Source organism: Rana temporaria, chromosome 8, assembly GCF_905171775.1.
Source record: "Rana temporaria chromosome 8, aRanTem1.1, whole genome shotgun sequence".
NCBI classification, from domain to species: domain Eukaryota; kingdom Metazoa; phylum Chordata; class Amphibia; order Anura; family Ranidae; genus Rana; species Rana temporaria.
In genome coordinates, this window is record NC_053496.1 from 102,727,730 (window position 1) to 102,746,945 (window position 19,216).

Genomic DNA, 19,216 nt, shown 5'->3' on the forward strand with positions numbered 1-19,216 from the left:
AATGAGAGGTCGCCAGGGGTGCTTGGTTCAGTTGATGTACAAATATTTATATTAAAATTTTAAACTTGTCAATCATCACTTTTTATTTTCATTCTTATCTATCGATCTATACACACACTACTGTGCAGAAGTTTTTGGCATGTGTGAAAAAATGCTGCAAACTAAGAATGGTTTATTTTCATCAATTAAGTATGTTTTTTCTGCACCCCAGTTCCTATGTTTTCATGCATAGTTGAGTTGACTAGCCTTGTTTCCACATCAAATGCACAAAAACATAGGATCTGGGGTGCAGAAAAATGGCAGCCGGTGCTCTGAACTGATGAGTGAAAATATGAAATATTTGGCTGTAGCAGGAGGAAGTTTGTTCTTAAAGGGCTGGGGAGCAGTACAATAATGAGTGTCTGCAGGCAACAGTGAAGCAATAGGGTTCTTTGCAAGTTTCTGCAAATGGAGTTGGACGTTTCATAGTAGTTAAGGTTGAATAAAGACAATAGTCTATCCAGTTTAACCTGTGTATGTGTGTCAGTCGATCATCATTTCCCATATCCCTGTATGTTGTGTTCACGAAGATGCATGTCTAGGAGTCTTTTCAAAATATCAATACTCCCCACTGACTCCACCAATTGTAGAAGAGAGTTGCACATCCTTCTTTGTACTTTTTGTGTCTATTATAACCCATACCTTTGGTGCACAGACCCTGGTTTTTCCTTATCAGCAAACTATGATTCTCACAGCAGTTTTCTTGCCAGTTATCATCACATTGAAAAACGAACCCCCATTCTATCAAATATTTGGATTAATTATTTTGGATAGCCAGTGATATGTTTGGTATAACTGTCTGCACCTCATGCAATGTTTTTATATTTCCCGCCCTAGTAGCTGCTGTGTTCGAGTATATGTAATCCTGATAACATTTTTATTTATTTTTTGTAGGAACATGGTATCCCCATAGATTTGGGCTATGCAGTCGCACCTCATCATTCTGGTGTGTACCCCATACACAGCCAACTATATGAAGCTTGGAAATCTGTATGGAATATCCAGGTTACTAGCACAGAAGAGTACCCTCACCTTAGACCGGCTCGCTATCGCAGGGGATTTGTACACGACAACATCATGGTAAGATTTACCATTTCCTAACCTACTTTGGGTAGCCGCAGTCAATATGGGTATTTGTGATATTGGCTTGTCAGCTAGACTCGCAATGAAAGCAGGGAATTTTTGGATGCATGTAATACATTTTTCTTCCAATTTTATTCTCTGGATATTTGCTGCTAGTTTTTGCAACTTTTTCACTAAAGTTAACAAACTGTTGAAGTCATCAAATGTGTTGGATGTCCCCAAATAGGATAAGATCCAGTCTACTGGTAAACTCCATAGGGAGGTTAGGAGGCTTTTTAAAAAAAAATAGGTTTTAACCCCACACCGCCTACATCCAGGCGGCTTTCCCTGAGCAAGTTTCCCAGTAAGAGATTGAATCATGTGACTTGTATAAAGTCACATGATTCTCCCTGATTTTCTCCCTGTTAAGTGTTATCAATAAAGCAGAACCTCACCACTTTATCTATCCAATCTGGTGCTTGAATGGGAAAAATGTTCTGCTATTTAATCCCCCCACCCCCTCATATATAAGGGGAGGTCCAGATACCTTCTTTACACTTTGACAGCACTCTGGGTCTATGGCTAGGGCTGACACGGCCTGTTTTAATCTCATCCTCCATTATCGGCATCTGGGCTTGGGCTGTGGGCAACTGGGGAACATTTAGAAACCCCAAAATATAAATGTATATTGTGATGCATTTTGATTTTGTATAGAAATGTATACACTTTGTAAAATTCAAAAAAGCTGTTTATTATATCATCAGTATCGGAAGGAATATGGCCTTCTGTAGTGTTTTTTAAAATAGAGGTAGAGATAGTGGTTGTTCCCCCCATTCAAAATGTACATGCTTTGGGGTATTTTTCCATAAGAGAGATAGCAGCATTAATGATATTTAGTGAAGCTGGAGGCAGGTTGTATGAGTTTGTTCATACCATATCCAATCTCTTTTGCGCTGGATAGACGCGGGTCACTGCAAGGACACATGGAAAACAGTGTGCCTCGTTCACAACACACACATATGTAGAAAAATGGAAGGCAGCGTGCATAAAAAGGCATGCAGATGCATGTTACTGTACATCCATATTAAATGACCAATGAGTCACTTTCCTGGAGCAGGAAGTATGTTATATGAGTGTCTAGAATTATTGTGACCAAGGTTTATGGAAGACTGTGTTCTTTATTTTATTGGGCAATGATGTGTGCTTGTACATGAAAGGGTAGCTCAGACTAGTTTTTTAGGCTATGCAATGTGATCTGATTTGCAGATGCATGTAACACACAGCATCTGGTTTACTTTATTTTACTGTTCATTTGGTCAAAGCTCTGTGCACTCGTTTATGTAGGCATGATGTATGCAAAATGCCATTAATTGTTAATTTTTTTTTTTTACCAAGAATGATCATGTGACCACTTTTTTTTTTTTTTTCTTCCCCCATCTCCAGTTTTAGTGTAGATAACCAAAGTAAGATACATGTTGAAATAATGTTAGACAGCTGCATCACAATGCAGAGGGGAGGTAAAAAATATATAATTCTGCATACTGAAGTTCTGCTTTAATATTGCTAATATGACAATATGCATGGGTTTTCTTTGTGTATAGGTGTTACCAAGGCAGACCTGTGGACTGTTCACTCACACAATATTCTACAATGAATATCCAGGAGGATCAAAAGAGCTGGATAAGTCCATTCGTGGTGGTGAACTCTTCCTGACTGTCCTCCTTAACCCGGTAAGTCGGTAGAATCAAATTACACTGTCTGTTAAACAGGCTGTTCAAATTATGTACCATGCAAAGGCGCTAAAGAACTACTATTCGATATTGGGGAAACCTTGGCCTTCCTAAGATAGGACATTCTAACAGCCTGCTTTATTGCAACTCCCTTAATTGGTACTGCAACCATCTTTCAAAAGACTGGGTGCGTCTCGAAAGCCTCATACTTCGAATTTTGTATTTTTTTATTGAAAAACGTTTTCTTTCACACAAAAACACGAACATTAACAAATTAAAATAAGGAAAAAAAAAGCATTCAGACCTTATCAAGGGAGCCTGTAAGGGCAATATTCATATATAATTATAAGCTTTAACATAGGTCTTATATGAGAATATACCTCACTGTAAATTCACTCTCAGTATAATTAACCTATTAACATAATAACCAATCTCTAATAAGTTCCATAGGGGCAACCTGGGGTGCATTTAACTTGGCCAGCCACATTTTTCAAATTTTAAGAAACATCCTTTTTTTGATACAGCAGTTTTACCCAATGAAGAGCAGTAATTATCTCCTTTAATTCAATCATTCACTGTTGGAGGAAGTGGCACAAGCCATTTCCTAGCCACTAGTTGAATTGCCCAAAACATGAGGCGATTACCAGCCAGCTTTGCAAAGATATGTTTACCTCTAAGACGGTCAACCCACCGAAAACACAAGTAATTGGGGTAAGAGAAATTTGAATACCATATAAAGTATTATAACCACTGTCTTGCCAATTTCTAAACTATTTGGGGTGTAGCCCTGGTTTCAAAGACATCTGGGGCAAAGAGGTGTCTCTCTATCTGATCTTCTGGTATTCTGTATGTTCTATATTTTATATGAAACTGTCTCATCCTACCAGAAATGGATAAAGATGTATTGGGCACATTTTGTAAGATAAATTCCCATTGATCTTTTGGTATATGGCCTGTGTCTTGTTCCCATTTGGCCTTAAACATAAGGGGGCCAAAATGACCTGAGAGTCGAGCAGCTTCAGATACAAATAGGAAACTTTACACCTTTTACAGGAGAATTTAAGTACTCTAAACAACTCTGTACTTGGATGACTTTCGGCCTGTGTGTACAGCTATCTGTTCAACAGAAGCTGGTCTTGCGACCGATTTCTGATGAATTGTCATGCTGGTAAGTGTGTTCACGATCTGTCTTCTCTCCTCTGATAGCACAGGTATTTGTGTGTTTACACACACAAATCCCCATGCTGGCTCTAGTGCACACGATCGCACCTGGCCGACATTGATCGCACCCACTGTCCACACACCCTCTGGCAGCTCTTAAAGGGACGACGTACCCCTACTTGATTTTGCGCAGCTCTGCCACTTTGGCAATGCATGTCGGCGTGGGCCAGTTCGGCAAGTGGTTAAAAAGTTGATAAACACATCTTTTATGTCTCCATATTCCCATTGTTCAAAGGGACCCAGTTTGCGACCTCCAACAAAGTATAATTCCCCCACAATGGGGTGTATATGGAAAGTCCCTCATACTTAAAAATCGATTTAGCTGTGTCCCAAATTTTGGGGATTATTAATAAAGTGGGATGAGTCTTCAGGGGCGAAAACTGTCTAGCTTCTAATATAGAGGCCACCAACTTATTGCCCAGATTACGTTTTATAAATATATGCATAGGGTCTTGATTCCCTACCTCAAGAAAGCCTGTCAAGTGTTGAATTTGAGCAGCCATACAATATAATTGTGCCAATCCTTGGTCTAATGCCTCTAATGTGACTCTTGGTGAACCTCCCTTCTAAACTAGCTTATGATTAGTGAGTGAGTGAGAAACTTGTAAAGCACAACACATGCGAACTGAATCGCCTCTGAAATGGCATCAGCTATACAAAGCCAACATTTAGGGATCCAAACAGGTGCATTCTATAGTAAATACAACTGAGGGAGCCATATCATTTTAATTAGGTTGGTTCAGCCAACCATTGGAAGCGAACGGCCCCAGCTTGAGACATAGATTACCTATTCCAGGGGTCAGATTCAAAGACAAACAATTATTTGGGCAATAAGAGATATTAATGCCTAAATAATTAAATGAATCCACAATTTTTAATCATGGCTGTGGCATCAAGCCAGGGGACCCTTAAGGAATTTTATCTCTAGGCCTGAAAAAAAAAGCCAAATCTGCTCATCAGGGACATTAAATTAATTAAAGTGGTGGTTGTAGCTCTCTAAAAAAAAAATAGAGTATCATCAGCATCCACTAAAACCTGCTTAAAGCCGACAATATCAGGAGACTTGCGCACCGTGAGTGCCAGAGGCTGTGTCTTGTACCACGAGTAAGATGAAGAGGCGGGGCATGGCCCATTAAGAGTTATATACACAGATAATTTGGAGTACAAAAATGTAATCCAATTTATAGATTTGAGCCCTATTACATAAACAATGCAGTACCTCAGTACCTTCCATAAAAAAGGGCCATTTGACGGCCTTTGCTGCATCGAATGATTAGCTCAATTTCCTGGTTCAACTGCTACATGTTCAAAGTTAAGAAAAACTCTTAAGGACACTAATGAAGGTAGCGCAGCTTGAATTAAATACAAACTGTGACCCCATTAATCAAATTATTCATATATAGTGACAAGCAATTGGCAAGAACCTTTTGCCAATAGCTTGGTGTCTACACTGCGTGCAAAATAGGCCTGTAAAAAGTGGGCAGAGTTGCATTTTACCTGTTTTGATGAAGTAAAATTAGACTGATACATAGGAGCTGGAAGCTGACCTCTATAATGGAGGATGTGTTCAAAGTCTCCAACGATATTGGCAGTTAGGCCCGTTTTTTTTTATTTTTTCATTTTACAATTCCGCTGGTAATCAATCAGTGCCTCAAGTTTTAGTAGCAGGTAAATATTTCAGAACTTCAGCGAGTTCAGTTAAAGAGAAAGGAGTCTCTAAAGCATCTTTCTCTCCTGACATCAGTTGAGGATTTAAGGTGCTTAACATAAGAGGCTTCCTTCTGGCTGCTTATGACCTGGGCTAGTAAATGTATCACTTGTTCCCCTTCCGTAAAGTGCTTACCAGTAACAAAAAAAGCTCATCTGTTCTGCCTTCATCAAGGATCTATTCCTTAATGCGTTTTTGTGTTTTGAAGAAATTTAGCTTTAGAAACTGCACCTAGAAGGTCAGCTTCTCATTGTCTGGACTTGGCTTTACCATGAGATATCTCTTTTAATAAGAAGGCAAACTCGGACATGAAAGGTGAACAAAGCAAATCCCTCTGTAGTGTGTACTTGTCTCATTTAAAAGCACTAAGGCCCCTTTCACACCGGGGCGGGAGGTGTGGAGGCGGTATAGCGTCGCTATTTTCAGCGGCGCATTACTGTCGGAATTGCGGCTGTATTCGGCTGCTAGCGGTGCGGTTTTAACCCCCGCTAGCGGCCAAAAATGGGTCAGTATCGCCCGCAATGCGCCTCTGCAGAGGCGCATTGCCGGCAGCATAGCCACGGTGTCCAGTTGTTTTCAATGGGAAGGAGCGGTAAACACACCGCTCCTCTCACTGCTCCAAAGATGCTGCTGGCAGGACTTTTGAAGCGGTCCCGCCAGCGCATCGCCTCAGTGTGAAAGCACTCGGGCTTTCACATTGAGACTGCAGGGCAGGAGTTTTTCAGGCGGTCTTTAGGTGCTATTTTTAGTGCTAAACCGCCTGAAAAATTCCTCAGTGTGAAAGGGGTCTAAGGGATTGATTTACCAAAACTGCAGAGTGCAAAATCTGGTGCAGCTGCACCAGGTTTTGCACTCTGCAGTTTTGGTAAATCAACCCCCAAGTATCATTTCTGTCTGGTGCTTAGTTCCTTTGCTATCAGCATTAGTTCACTTCTAACAAGTTTGAGAAAAAAGGGGGCAGAGCTCTCCAGCTGATTGTGCTGTGTGCAAGGGGGTGTTTCCCTTCCTTCCAGTCAACTTTGTGTAGGTAGGAGGATTTGTTTAATCTTTGGGTATCACTTGAGGCAAGTCACTTCACTAAGCATATGTAAGGGCTTACAACCATTTTAAGGGAATGCCACACAACTAACGATTGCTAAGGCCTTTTCAATTCTGGATAGGATCATAAAGGTTTTAGAAAAACGTGAGAACAGAATCAACAGGACAACAAGACCACCAAAGATCTATTAAACCCAGTTCCAAGATCATTTTATCAAATGTTGAAGAGCTAGAAGAGGTTGGAATAGTTGGGGCTTGGTGTCTATCAACCAGCTGGTACTACAGTGTTAGAATCCCCCTATTAATAATGCAAGTACGTTTTGTTTACCCATCCAGATTTGTATAAAGCACTCTATTGCTTCCAATATGTATGGCGGAGGAATGTAAACATTGTCAATTATGCATGGCAAGTTATCAATCAAATCATATAAAAAGAAGTATCTACCATAATCTAACGCCACCTTTTTGCAAACAAAGCACAGGTTCCTATTAAAAAACCTTGTACTTGACCTGTAATCTCTACCCTTTGGCCTTCCAAGAAACCAGAGACCTTCATACAGGAAATTGCCCTTCTTACTTTTGTAGAAATCAATACATTTTACGGTCTGGCCAATGAAAAAATGTTTTACCACACCGCTTCTCCCCTCCCCTTCCCCCATACACCTTTTTAATATCTAATCTGGGCTTTCCTCCAAGCCTTTCATCCCAGTCCCTTTTCGCATGGCAAACGGACTACCTGTCATGGGTGATTGAGTTTATCGATGCAACAGGTGTCTTTCCTAAATCCCATTGAGAATCAAGGGGTCCCCATCTCATACTGTTCCAACATTTACTGCACAACAGTGCACAAAGCAAGGTCCATAAAGACATGGATGGGTGAGTTTGGGGTGGAGTAACTTGACTGGCTTGCACAAAGTCCTAATCTCAACCTGATAGAACACCTTTGGGATGAATTGGAGGGAAGACTGCGAGCCAGGCCATCTCATCTACAACAGTGCCTGACCTCACAGACTAAGATTGGGATGCCATTAAAGATCATGTGCGTGTAAAGGGAGGCATCCCAATACTTTTGGTAATATAGTGTATTTGCTGAAGATATAACACAGAGCTAGGCTCCATCTTCCACATATGGTGGACCTGACAACTTATCAAATTTCAAGAATCCCTGGTACCTCTCACCCCCCCCTTGAACCTTGTTGCTACCTCCTCCAGGAATCTCTTCTTGCAAAATTTAAATGTGCATCCATTTAATAAAGCCACCAAGACAATTTCCTTGCACTGAAAATGCACTACTCTTGCTAGCAGTTCAGAGTGGATGCTGTATAAAAAGCAGGAGAATAAGGAAAGAGCAATGGCGGTTGACAAAGCAGATCAATAAAGAAACATTGGTCAACCTGGCAATACTATAGTCCAGTGATGGTGAACCTTTGCACCCCAGATGCTTTGGAACTACATTTATCATGATGCTCCAGTACACTGCAGAGTGCATGAGCATCATGGGAAATGTAGTTCCAAAACATCTGGGGTGCCAAGATTTGCCATCACTGCTATAGGCATTACATTGCTTGAGATTTTCAACCACTATTTTCTCCCCCATGTAACACTTTCTCCTTTTAGAGTACAAATGTACCTATCCTCTAGAATGGCTCGCCCCCTCTTTGTTTGTTTTTTTCTCCTCTTTCACGCTACCCTTGTCTTTCGCCTTACACAGGCACACATTTCTACAACATTGCACCCCTCTGGTTTTCGGTTTTCCCATTCCTATACCACTTGTCCAGTATTAAACAACTGCCTTTCTGTGTGTGTGTGTATATGTATATATATGTGTGTGTGTGTGTGTGTATGTGTGTGTATGTATATATATATATATATATATATATATATATATATATATATATATATATATACACACACACACACACACACACACACACACACACACACACACACACACACACACACACACACACACACACACACACACTCTGCACCAAGAACACTGCCTTTCCTTCTCTCTACAACACATAGTTGGCAAAATGTAATACCTCGTTCCCAACCCTTTTTTTTCCTCTTCCCCCATATCAAAAATGTATAAGACATCTAGATGCACTGTCTCCAATTTCTGTAAATTGAGCGCGCCTTGGATCCTTGTTGTCAAATGTGGCAACACATGCCGATTTTGTTATCTGCATCATTAACCACACACTATTGTATGCTCGGGGTGTCTAGTTATTAAAATAAAAGGACACCATAGCCTAGCATTTCTGAATTGTCAGTCGTCCTTTTGCAGTGTGTTTGTGTATATCAATAAACTATAAGCTGATGCAGTGCTGTGGGACCTAGGTGCCCCTGCAGTCTAAGTTTACCTGAATAATTAGATGCATTACATTTCTGCCTGACAAGGTAAAATGAAAACTCTTGGAAGCAACTTCAAATTTCATCAATGGTTTTGAAATGGGATGCCAAACATGTTCATATATGTCAAGTATCAGCAGAGTTTTTTTGGCTATCTGTGGAGTTCTTCTTTAAATTCAAGTGTCCTTGGATGCGCCAATATCCCACTGATGGTCATCTACTTTAAGTGGAAATAGAAGTGAACATGATTTTTCACAAAGTTTTTATTTAATCGGCAGCTATGTTGTATAGGTTTTCTATAGTGTATTTTAGACACTTTTGCCTGTGAAGTACTAAATGTGTTTTGTAGGATTGAAATCCTTGGAATTGTCATGATTCAGACTGTGGTGCTTCTTTCATCCTAAAGACATTATGTATAGACTTATTTTTAAGCTTTGGTAAAAGAATCACTAGAAATAAATTGGAAGATATAGGAGTGGCAACCTGAGTTAAGGTGAATGAGAAGTGATCCAACATTGTAATTAAACCCAATGATAAAAGGGAAAGCACTGTGGTGCTGTGAGAAGCACATAATGTTAAAGAAGTGAATTGACTATTGAAGAGATCATTGTTAGAAAACTCCATTTAACTCTGTTTTTGATCTGATTGTGTTAGAATAAAAAAGGTGAAAAAAGAGGCTTGTTAACGAAATCAAATGAATGAGGATAACTAAAGGCATTTACATAATACTGAAAGTACAGTACATATTTTTAGCTTCCTCTGAGCATTGAATCTAAGGCCCCATACACACGAGAGGATTTATCCGCAGATACGGTCCAGCGGACCGTATCCGCGGATAAATCCTCTCGAGGATTTCAGAAGATTTCTATGCGATGGCGTGTACACACCATCGCATTGAAATCCGCGCTGAAATCCTCTGCCGATGACGTGTCGCGCCGTCGCCGCTATTATGACGCGGCGACGGGCGCGACGCTGTCATATAAGGAATTCCACGCATGCGTCAAATCATTACGACGCGTGCGGGGAATCCCTTTGGACGGATGGATCCGGTAAGTCTGTACAGACGAGCGGATCCATCCGTTGGAATGGATTCCAGCAGATGGATTTGTTGAGCATGTCAGCAAATATCCATCTGCTGGAAATCCATCCCAGGGGAGATTTATCCGCGGATAAATATCCGACGGAGTGTACACACCATAGAATCTATGCGCAGAAACCCATTTGATGGGATTTATCTGCGGATAGATTCTATGGTGTGTATGGGGCCTTAGACTGCTGACCCCGCTGAAAGCGAAGACTTTGTGAATCATATGTTTTGGGCCTTCCCACTTATGTAAGTGATATGCATATATGCGTAATTTTTGGAGAATAGATACAGTGGATATAAAAAGTCTACACACCCCTGTTAAATTGATGGGTTTCTGTGATGTAAAAAAATTGGACAAAAAGATTAATACTTTCCGAACTTTTTCCACCTATAATGTAAACTATAAACTGTACAACTGTAAAAAAAATTAAAATATAAAAAGCTGAAATCTTTAAGGGGAGGAAAGTAAAATACAAAACTGAAATGATGTGGTTGCACAAGTGTGCACACCCTCTTTTAACTGGGGATGTAGCTGTGGTTCAGAATTGAGCAATCACATTCAAACTCATGTTAACCTCTTGCCGGCCGCTTGCAGTCCTTTTGACGGAGACAGAATGGCTCCCCTGCACAAATCGCCTTAGCTGTACGGCAGCCGATTTAAGGGGTATAGGGGGCGCCCGCCAGGTCACTGAGGAGCCGATCTGCTTGCCTGGCGTAAGCGATATTTGCCGGGCACCTGTGATTGCATCTGACAGTGTCTGTGTGTGTGTGTGTACACACATACCCACATCCCCGTTGTGGCAGGGGAGAGGAAACAGATTGTGTGTTCCTAGTGTGTATATATAGGCACAACAATCGTTCTCCCCCCTAGCAGTCCCACCCCCCATACAGTTAGAACACTGGGGTAACACATTTAACCCCTTAATCGCGTTTCAACAGAGTATTAGTGTGCACACGTATGCTACTATATTTTTTTTACTTCCCTCCACCTAAAAGATTTCAGTTTGTTGTTAATCACTTAAGGACCATACCTGTTTTTCAGATTTGGTGTTTACAAGCTTAAAACCGTTTTTTGTGCTAGAAAACTACTTAAAACCCCCAAACATTATATATATTTTTTTCGAACACCCCAGAGAATAAAATGGCGGTCATTGCAATACTTTTTGTTGTACCGTATTTGCGCAGTGGTCTTGCAAGCACACTTTTTTTGGAATTAAAAAATAAGACAGTAAAGTTAGCCCAATTTTTTTTTTATTGTGAAAGATAATGTTACGCCGAGTAAAATGATACCCAACATGTCACGCTTCAAAATTGCGCCCGCTCGTGTAATGGTGTCAAACTTTAACCCTTAAAAATCTCCATAGGTGACGTTTAAAAAATTCTATAGGTTGCATCTTTTGAGTTACAGAGAAGGTCTAGGGCTAGAATTATTGCTCTCGCTCGAACGATCCCAGTGATACCTCACTTCAGTGGTTTGAACACCGTTTTCATATACGGGCGCTACTCACGTATGTGTTCGCTTCTGTGCGCGAGCTCGTCAGGGCCGGGGCACTTTAAAAAAAAAAAGGAATGTAAACGTCCCTTGTAATGGAAAAAAGCATGACAGGTCCTCTTAAATATGAGATCTGGGGTCAAAAAGACCTCAGATCTCATATTTAGACTAAAATGCAAAAAAAAAAAAAAAAATTGTCATTTGAAAAAATAACAAGAAAATGTCCCTTTTGAGGCCTTGTACACACGTCAGACATGTCCAATGAAAACGGTCCGTGGACCGTTTTCATCGGACATGTCTGCTGGGATGTTTTGGTCTGATGTGTGTACACACCATCAGACCAAAATCCCAGCGGACAGAGAACGCGGTGACGTATACGACACCAATGTTCTCTGACGTGGAAGTTCAATGCTTCCACGCATGCGTCGAATCAATTAGACGCATGCGCGGGATTTCGGGCCGCTGGTTATACGTCATAACCAGCGGACATGTCCGATGAGTCATACTGACCATCGGACATGTCCGACGGACATGGTTCCAGCGGACAAGTTTCTTAGCATGCTAAGAAACTTTTGTCCGCTGAAAACCTGTCCGCTAGCCCAGGAATCCGGTCCGGTAGCCCCTACACACGGTCGGACATGTCCCCGGACCAGTTTCAGCAGACCTGTTCGGTCGTGTGTACGAGGCCTAAGAAGTATGGGTGGAAGTGACGTTTTTGCCGTAGCTTCCGCCCTGCTATGCTATGGAGACGGGTGGGGGCCATCTTGCCCTCACTCGTATGCCAGCCAATGAGGAGGAAGGACCCGATCGCCTCCGCTGCTGCCGACGGCTCCGGTAAGCGGCGGATGGCGCGGGAGAGCGGCGGGAGCCCCCTCTCGCCGCCGATGACGGTGATCTCGCAGCAAATCTGCCGCGGAGAACACAGTTATCGTTTAGAGGACCGCTCACTGAAAAGATGGATATCTCGGTTGTGGCAGCGGCTTCTGCCGTTACCGAGATATCCATCTTTAAAAAAATGACGTATATATACACAGTGAGGGGTCCTTAAGTGGTTAACTGAGTTCAACAGTTTATAGGTCACATTAAAGGTGGAAAAAGTTCTGAAATTATTTATCTTTGTCTCATTTTTTTTTTTTTTTTTACATCACAGAAACCTGACATTTTAACAGGGGTGTGTAGATTTGTACTCGTGCAAATGCTCCGATGTTTGTTTGATCCGATACCGGGATAATCGGTGGGGAGAGTTACAATCACCGATTTCCCCCCCCCCCCTGTATAGATTTCAATAAAGCAGCTGACAGTCCCCCCCCCTTCTGCCTGCGTTGGCCCCCCCCCCCTCTGCCTGTGTTCGCGCCCCCCCTCTGCCTGTGTTCGCGCCCCCCCTCTGCCTGCGTTCGCGCCCCCCCTCTGCCTGCGTTCGCGCCCCCCCTCTGCCTGCGTTCGCGCCCCCCCTCTGCCTGCGTTCGCGCCCCCCCTCTGCCTGCGTTCCCCCCCCCCTCTGCCTGTGTTCCCCCCCCCTCTGCCTGCGTTCCCCCCCCTCTGCCTGCGTTCCCCCCCCTCTGCCTGCGTTCCCCCCCCTCTGCCTGCGTTCCCCCCCCTTTGCCTGCGTTCCCCCCCCTTTGCCTGCGTTCCCCCCCCTTTGCCTGCGTTCCCCCCCCTTTGCCTGCGTTCCCCCCCCTTTGCCTGCGTTCCCCCCCCCCTTGCCTGCGTTCCCCCCCCCCCTCTGCCTGCGTTCCCCCCCCCTCTGCCTGCGTTCTCCCCCCCCCCTCTGCCTGCGTTTCCCCCCCCCCTCTGCCTGCGTTCCCCCCCCCCTTCTGCCTGCCTCCCCCCCCCCCCCTTATAGTAAGGCAAGACGCTATCTCCTTTTTTTATATACTGCTTCCACTCCATCCTATTGATTTTAGTTCATACAGGTGTGTGTGTGTGTGTGTGTTGATACTGGCACGTGACGCAAGCAATGGAGCGTATCTGTGCCATGTCTGGTCTGATGGCAAATGATCAATTCACCTGAAATCTTTGTATGTTGACATAAATCAAATCATTGCTTCTATATTGTTGCCGTGTCATGGATTAACATATTGTAACCATCCTTTACCATTCCTATGCAGCATTTAGGTGTGCAATAAAATAAAAATATTACATTTAAAGTATAAAAATATGAATCTTGTGCAGCTCTACAAGTTTAGTATTTTGCAGGAGTAACATCTTAAAGTGAAATGTGATTAGGTAAGATAAAAATGCATTGCTTGATGTATTCTGTGGCAAAGTGTGTGACTGTGCGTTCCAGCCTCCTGATTGCCCTTAGTATATGTAAATTTGGTACTGCAGATTCCTGTTGTGTCTATGAGCACACAGTGTGCTGACAGATATGAGCAAGTCTCACAGCCATCAGGAGTCACTTCTGTGTCTATATACAGAGAATATTGCTTCCTGTGGTTTCTTACACCACTGCATTCAGGCAGAACACATGTGCCACAGTTTTGTTCGTAAAGTGATCACAAAATACTGGTTGTGTGTTTTTTTGTTGTTTGTTTTTCTGCTTGCACTTGACTAAAGTAGTGTTTTTTTGTTTGTTTGTTTGTTTGTTATTGTTTGAACAGCTAAAATAGTACAATGTTTAACAATATTCCTGATATGCGCTTTATGAAGCAAAGTCTTATTCGGAGAACCATATCTTCATTGGCTTCAGTGAAGCAGATGTTGCCTACTTTTCTATTCCCCATATGATTTCTGCAGATGAGCAGTTATAGGCGATAATGCAAAACACCAATCAGGCTTTATACACGTATAGATTTCTTTCAAAGATTTTCATTTTAAGAACCTTTTCTAATCAGTGAGGGTGAATCGACATTCCTTTTCAACCACAGAGATGAGAAAATTTGAAGAACAGGATAAAAAAAAAAATTTAAAATGTGAAAAGCAAAAAAAAAAATAAAAGCAAGTGAAATTTCCTATGAATATTTTTATCTGAAAATCTACTAGTGTATGGCCAGCATTTGGAACACTGGTTTGTCAAGGAGTGGAAAGACAGGGGCCTGGTTTTATGACTTTTTTTTTATTTTTTTTTCATCCTAAGATGTTCTTGGAGACCATTTCCTGTCTTCAAAGCAGAACTGCAAAAATAAGCACTAAATGAATATCCCATCAAAAGATACATTAACAGAAATTTGACTAATGATACCCAGAATATCCCTGACTAGGTTACCTCCTGGTTGAGGTGGACCACAGCGCAGAGTCCTTTCCCCTCCTTTTCTTCTCCTTCTATATCTCGATTTTGTGATTAAGGATTTGGACTGTGTAATTCCGTGGTTGTGGGGATTTGCGCTCCCTAACGTGAAGGACGTACTCTGAATCCCTTTAAATTGCATTGATGCCATAATGTAGAAGGACGTACTGAGACTTCTAAGATTTACAGTGTGTTTTGCAGTTTATTTGTAAACTAGAAAATGAGACTAGGGTTGTCCTGATACCACTTTTTTAGGACCGAGTAAAAGTACCGATACTTTTTTTTCAAGTACTCGCCGATACCGAATACCGATACTTTTTTTAAAAAAATGTGTCCCCAAATGCAGCCATGTCCCCCCACAGATGCAGCCATGTCCCCCCCCCCCAGATGCAGCCATGTCCCCCCCCCCCAGATGCAGCCATGTCCCCCCCCCCAGATGCAGCCATGTCCCCCCCCCCCAGATGCAGCCATGTCCCCCCCCCCAGATGCAGCCATGTCCCCCCCCCCAGATGCAGCCATGTCCCCCCCCCAGATGCAGCCATGTCCCCCCCCCAGATGCAGCCATGTCCCCCCCCCCCCCCATATGCAGCCATGTCCCCCTTACCTACATGCTGCCGCGCCGCCGCTTGGTTAATACGGGCGGGGAACATTACAGCTTTCATTTGAATAGCTGTAGTGTTTCGCGCCGCGTATAGACACTCCCCCTTGCTCGGGATTGGACAGTTCACCCGAGCAAGGGGGAGTGTCTATATGCGGGGCGGCGGGAAACACTACAGCTATTCAAATGAAAGTTGTAATGTTCCCCGCTCGTATTAACCAAGCGGCGGTGGCAGCGGGGATGTGGCGTAGTGGCGGCGGGGGGGGGTTTGGAGAGGCGAGTATCGGATGAGGCATCGGGCATTTGCGGGAGTACAAGTACTCCCGCAAATACTCGGAATCGGTCCCGATTCCGATACTAGTATCGGTATCGGGACAACCCTAAATGAGACCATGGTTAACTGAGCATCAATTGTACAGATTGTGGTTATATGCCTCTAATATATGTGAGGACAATAGTCTCAGTGGGCATGGGTCTTGGCCAGTGCGGATTGTTGGCGTATGTCCTTCACTTTGTACGAATACAGTTACAACGTATACTGTATATACTCGAGTATAAGCCGAGGTACCTAATTTTACCACAAAAAAACTGGGAAAATGTATAAGCCTAGGGTGAGAATGCAGCAGCTACTGTAAGTGGAAAAGAGGGTCAACAATGCCCATTTGCACGCCTCACTGTGCCTATTGCAATCTCACTGTGCCCATTGCAACCTTCCTGTGCCTATTGCAGCGTCACTGTGCACTAAGTCCGTGTACCTGAAATTGACAGGCTGCGGGCGTCCATTTATTGTTTAAGAGCCCATTCACACCTAGGCAGACAAATTCGCGGCACAAATAGTGGCGTTTTGTACCGCGATTTGCGGCGACAAAACGCCGGTATTGTCCGCCTAGATGTGCCCCAAGATTACACCCTCTATGGAGATGGTTCCCATCTCCTAGCCGAACGCCGCCTGAAAAAAAGGTCCGGGACCTTTTTTCAGGCGTCCGGTGTTCGGCGTGGAGATGCGAACCATCTCCATAGAGGGAAATGTGTTTTCATCCCTCTGGCGGCAGCGGCGTCACACTACAGGCGACAAAACGCCTAGGTGTGAATGGGGGCTTAAAGTTGCGGTCTCCTCCTGGTCCCTTCCGTGATGGGCGTTTCTCAGCAGACACAGTTCTGCCTATCACGAACGTTCTCTCATCCTCGGACTTAGTTTCCCAGCAGGAACTGTGTTCAGTGTCCCACCAATCACGGACGTCCTCTTATCCGAGGATGAAAAGACGTCCCTGATTGGCGGAACACTGAACACAGTGTCTGCTGGGGAACTGAGTCTGAGGATGAGAGAATGTTCGTGATAGGCGGAACTGTGTCTGCTGAGAAACACCTATCGTGGAAGAGACCAGGAGGAGACCGCAACTTTTAAACAATGGACGCCCGCAGCCTGTCAATTTCAGGTACACTGAAAGCCAAGGGGGGTATTTTCAGCCTTAAAAAAAAAAAGGGCTGAAAAACTTGGCTTATACTCGAGTATATACGGTAACTTTCTGCCTTTCTACTATATGCAATCCATATTGTGGATGATGTGTACTCTTCCAAACCAATGCTGAAACCTCCTTTATTTTTGTTTATGAATATATTCTATTAAATCTTTAAAAAAGATACAATAATAAACCAGAGTTTCCTGCATCTTTCAACCCACTACCTCTGGGCTTGTGTCATCCCAGCCTGTGATTGGACGGTGAAAGATGCTGCACCGCAAGGAAACTATCCGCATTCTTCTTGTCAGCATATGAAACATTTGGCTCCTGTTACTGCCCCTTCTCACACTCCAGCCCTCTGTAGGGGCTGCAAAAAGCCAATGCCAGTTCAAATGCAGGTGCTTACATTTCAAGAATACATTTAATGATGGCATTAAGGATTACAGAGCTACATTAGTTGGTCTTTTATATCTGTATAGTGTTCAGCTTTGACACAATTCCTTCGCCACTTGCATCATAAATAATGGGTCAGGTACCTCACAAACTTGGCAGAAACTGTTTTGAGGGTGACTTACATCAGTTTTAAGAAACAACCTAGCTAGAAACAGGATGATAAACCAACATAAACAAAAATGTATATGTCATTGTTGTGTAAAATGTTGCACTTTGTACAACTTGTACAATCCACACAGATGATTATGGCCTACAGAGGGTTCCTGCGGCAAAAATCTATGGATTCTTGTGACAGGAATCGCATGTATGTAAAGAATGTGCAAATGATTGAGAGGCTGACAGCAGCAGCATTGTGAAGGTACCAGAGATGCCTTCTACAAACCCCTTTCATAAAATACATGGAAAATATGGAACTCCTCCCAAGTAGACAGGCTATAGTAATGATCGGCCTTCCATTTGAATGTATGGCCTAGGTGAGGAAATGGTGTCTAAAATGATAGCATGCTGTTAGTAACCTTTTTGTATTGACATGAATATAAAATAACAATGCTGCTTTGTTATCCTGAAGTAAGAATTCAATTATCTTTGCGTATGGTATACACACATTACAGAGTAGTGTTTAAATGAGTGTTTTTGTGATAGTTGGACATGTTCCCAGTCTCTGTCTTTCCTGTTTCAATTTTAAAGTAAATAGACTACAGCCAGTCCTATTTCAGCCTGTGACACGAGGAAGAGTGCTGGGAATAAGGTTAAAAGTTCATGTCCCTCTGATGTATACTCGTGCTGTATCTTGTATTATATCCAGGGTTTTTTTTCTCTTAATCTTCAGCACTCTTTTACTAGAGTAATCGTCCTCGGTCAGTCTGAACTTTCTTTGTGCATGATACTCCCATTTGTGTTTCCGCTTCTTACCAAGGCAGCTTATATTTGGGACAAGGTTGTGTGTGTGTATATGTAATATATTTATAGTCCCAATGCCACTTTTTTTAAGAACAAGTACAAGTACCGATGCTTTTTTCCAAGTACTCGCCGATACAATACTTTTTTTTTTTTTTTGTCATGTGACAGTGGCACATGTGGTCAGTATTTTTAATTTTTTTTTACTATTTTTTGTTTTTCTACAATGGTTTCTTTTTTGGGGGGTGGAGTGGATGCTGTCAGTGTTTTTTTTTTTTACTATTCTAATTTCTATTTTTTTTTAAATGTTTTATTATTTATTGCAAATTTTTTTTATTTTTAATTTTTTTTTAGACCTGTTGGGGGGCTTTGGTGAGATATCATGGGTCTTAACACACCTCTGACATCTCCCCTTTGAGACAGAGAAAGGGACTAAGGATTCTCCAGTCCCTTTCTCAGAAGCCTCGGCTGCACTGAAAATGAATCGAGAGAAGACAGAGGCTGTTCTCCATTCATAAACTGAAGCATCGTAAACACAAGTTATGATGTTTCAGTTATAATATGAATTGACAGAGTCAGTGATTACTGACTCCATTCGGAAAAGGTAGTAGCCGGGTTTAGCAGCTCCTACCTCCACTCTCCATCCTGACGGATCGAGGACAGAGCGGGCGGAGGAGGATATGGAGGAGGACACGGAGGGGGAGAGCAGAACAATGCAGGGGGGCACCGATCGCGAAGGGGGAGAGCTTCACGGGTTTCCACTGGGGTTCCTCTTCCACGACAACATCACAGAGCTGGTGGATGTTGGAGACCTTGCACTCCTCCACCCTCTGTTTGAGGATGCCCCACA

General features: G+C 42.8%; 1 protein-coding gene across 3 annotated transcripts in view; it reads left to right on the forward strand.

Moving 5' to 3' along the window:
* The window catches only part of NDST2 (N-deacetylase and N-sulfotransferase 2), a 223,481-nt gene that overhangs the window by 176,371 nt on the left and 27,894 nt on the right, over positions 1 to 19,216 (forward strand). For all 3 annotated transcript variants that reach the window (XM_040320437.1, XM_040320436.1, XM_040320438.1), the window contains exons 5-6: positions 934 to 1,119; positions 2,703 to 2,831. In XM_040320437.1, the coding sequence (XP_040176371.1) occupies positions 934 to 1,119; positions 2,703 to 2,831 (315 nt within the window). The remainder of the gene's footprint in view (positions 1 to 933; positions 1,120 to 2,702; positions 2,832 to 19,216) is intronic.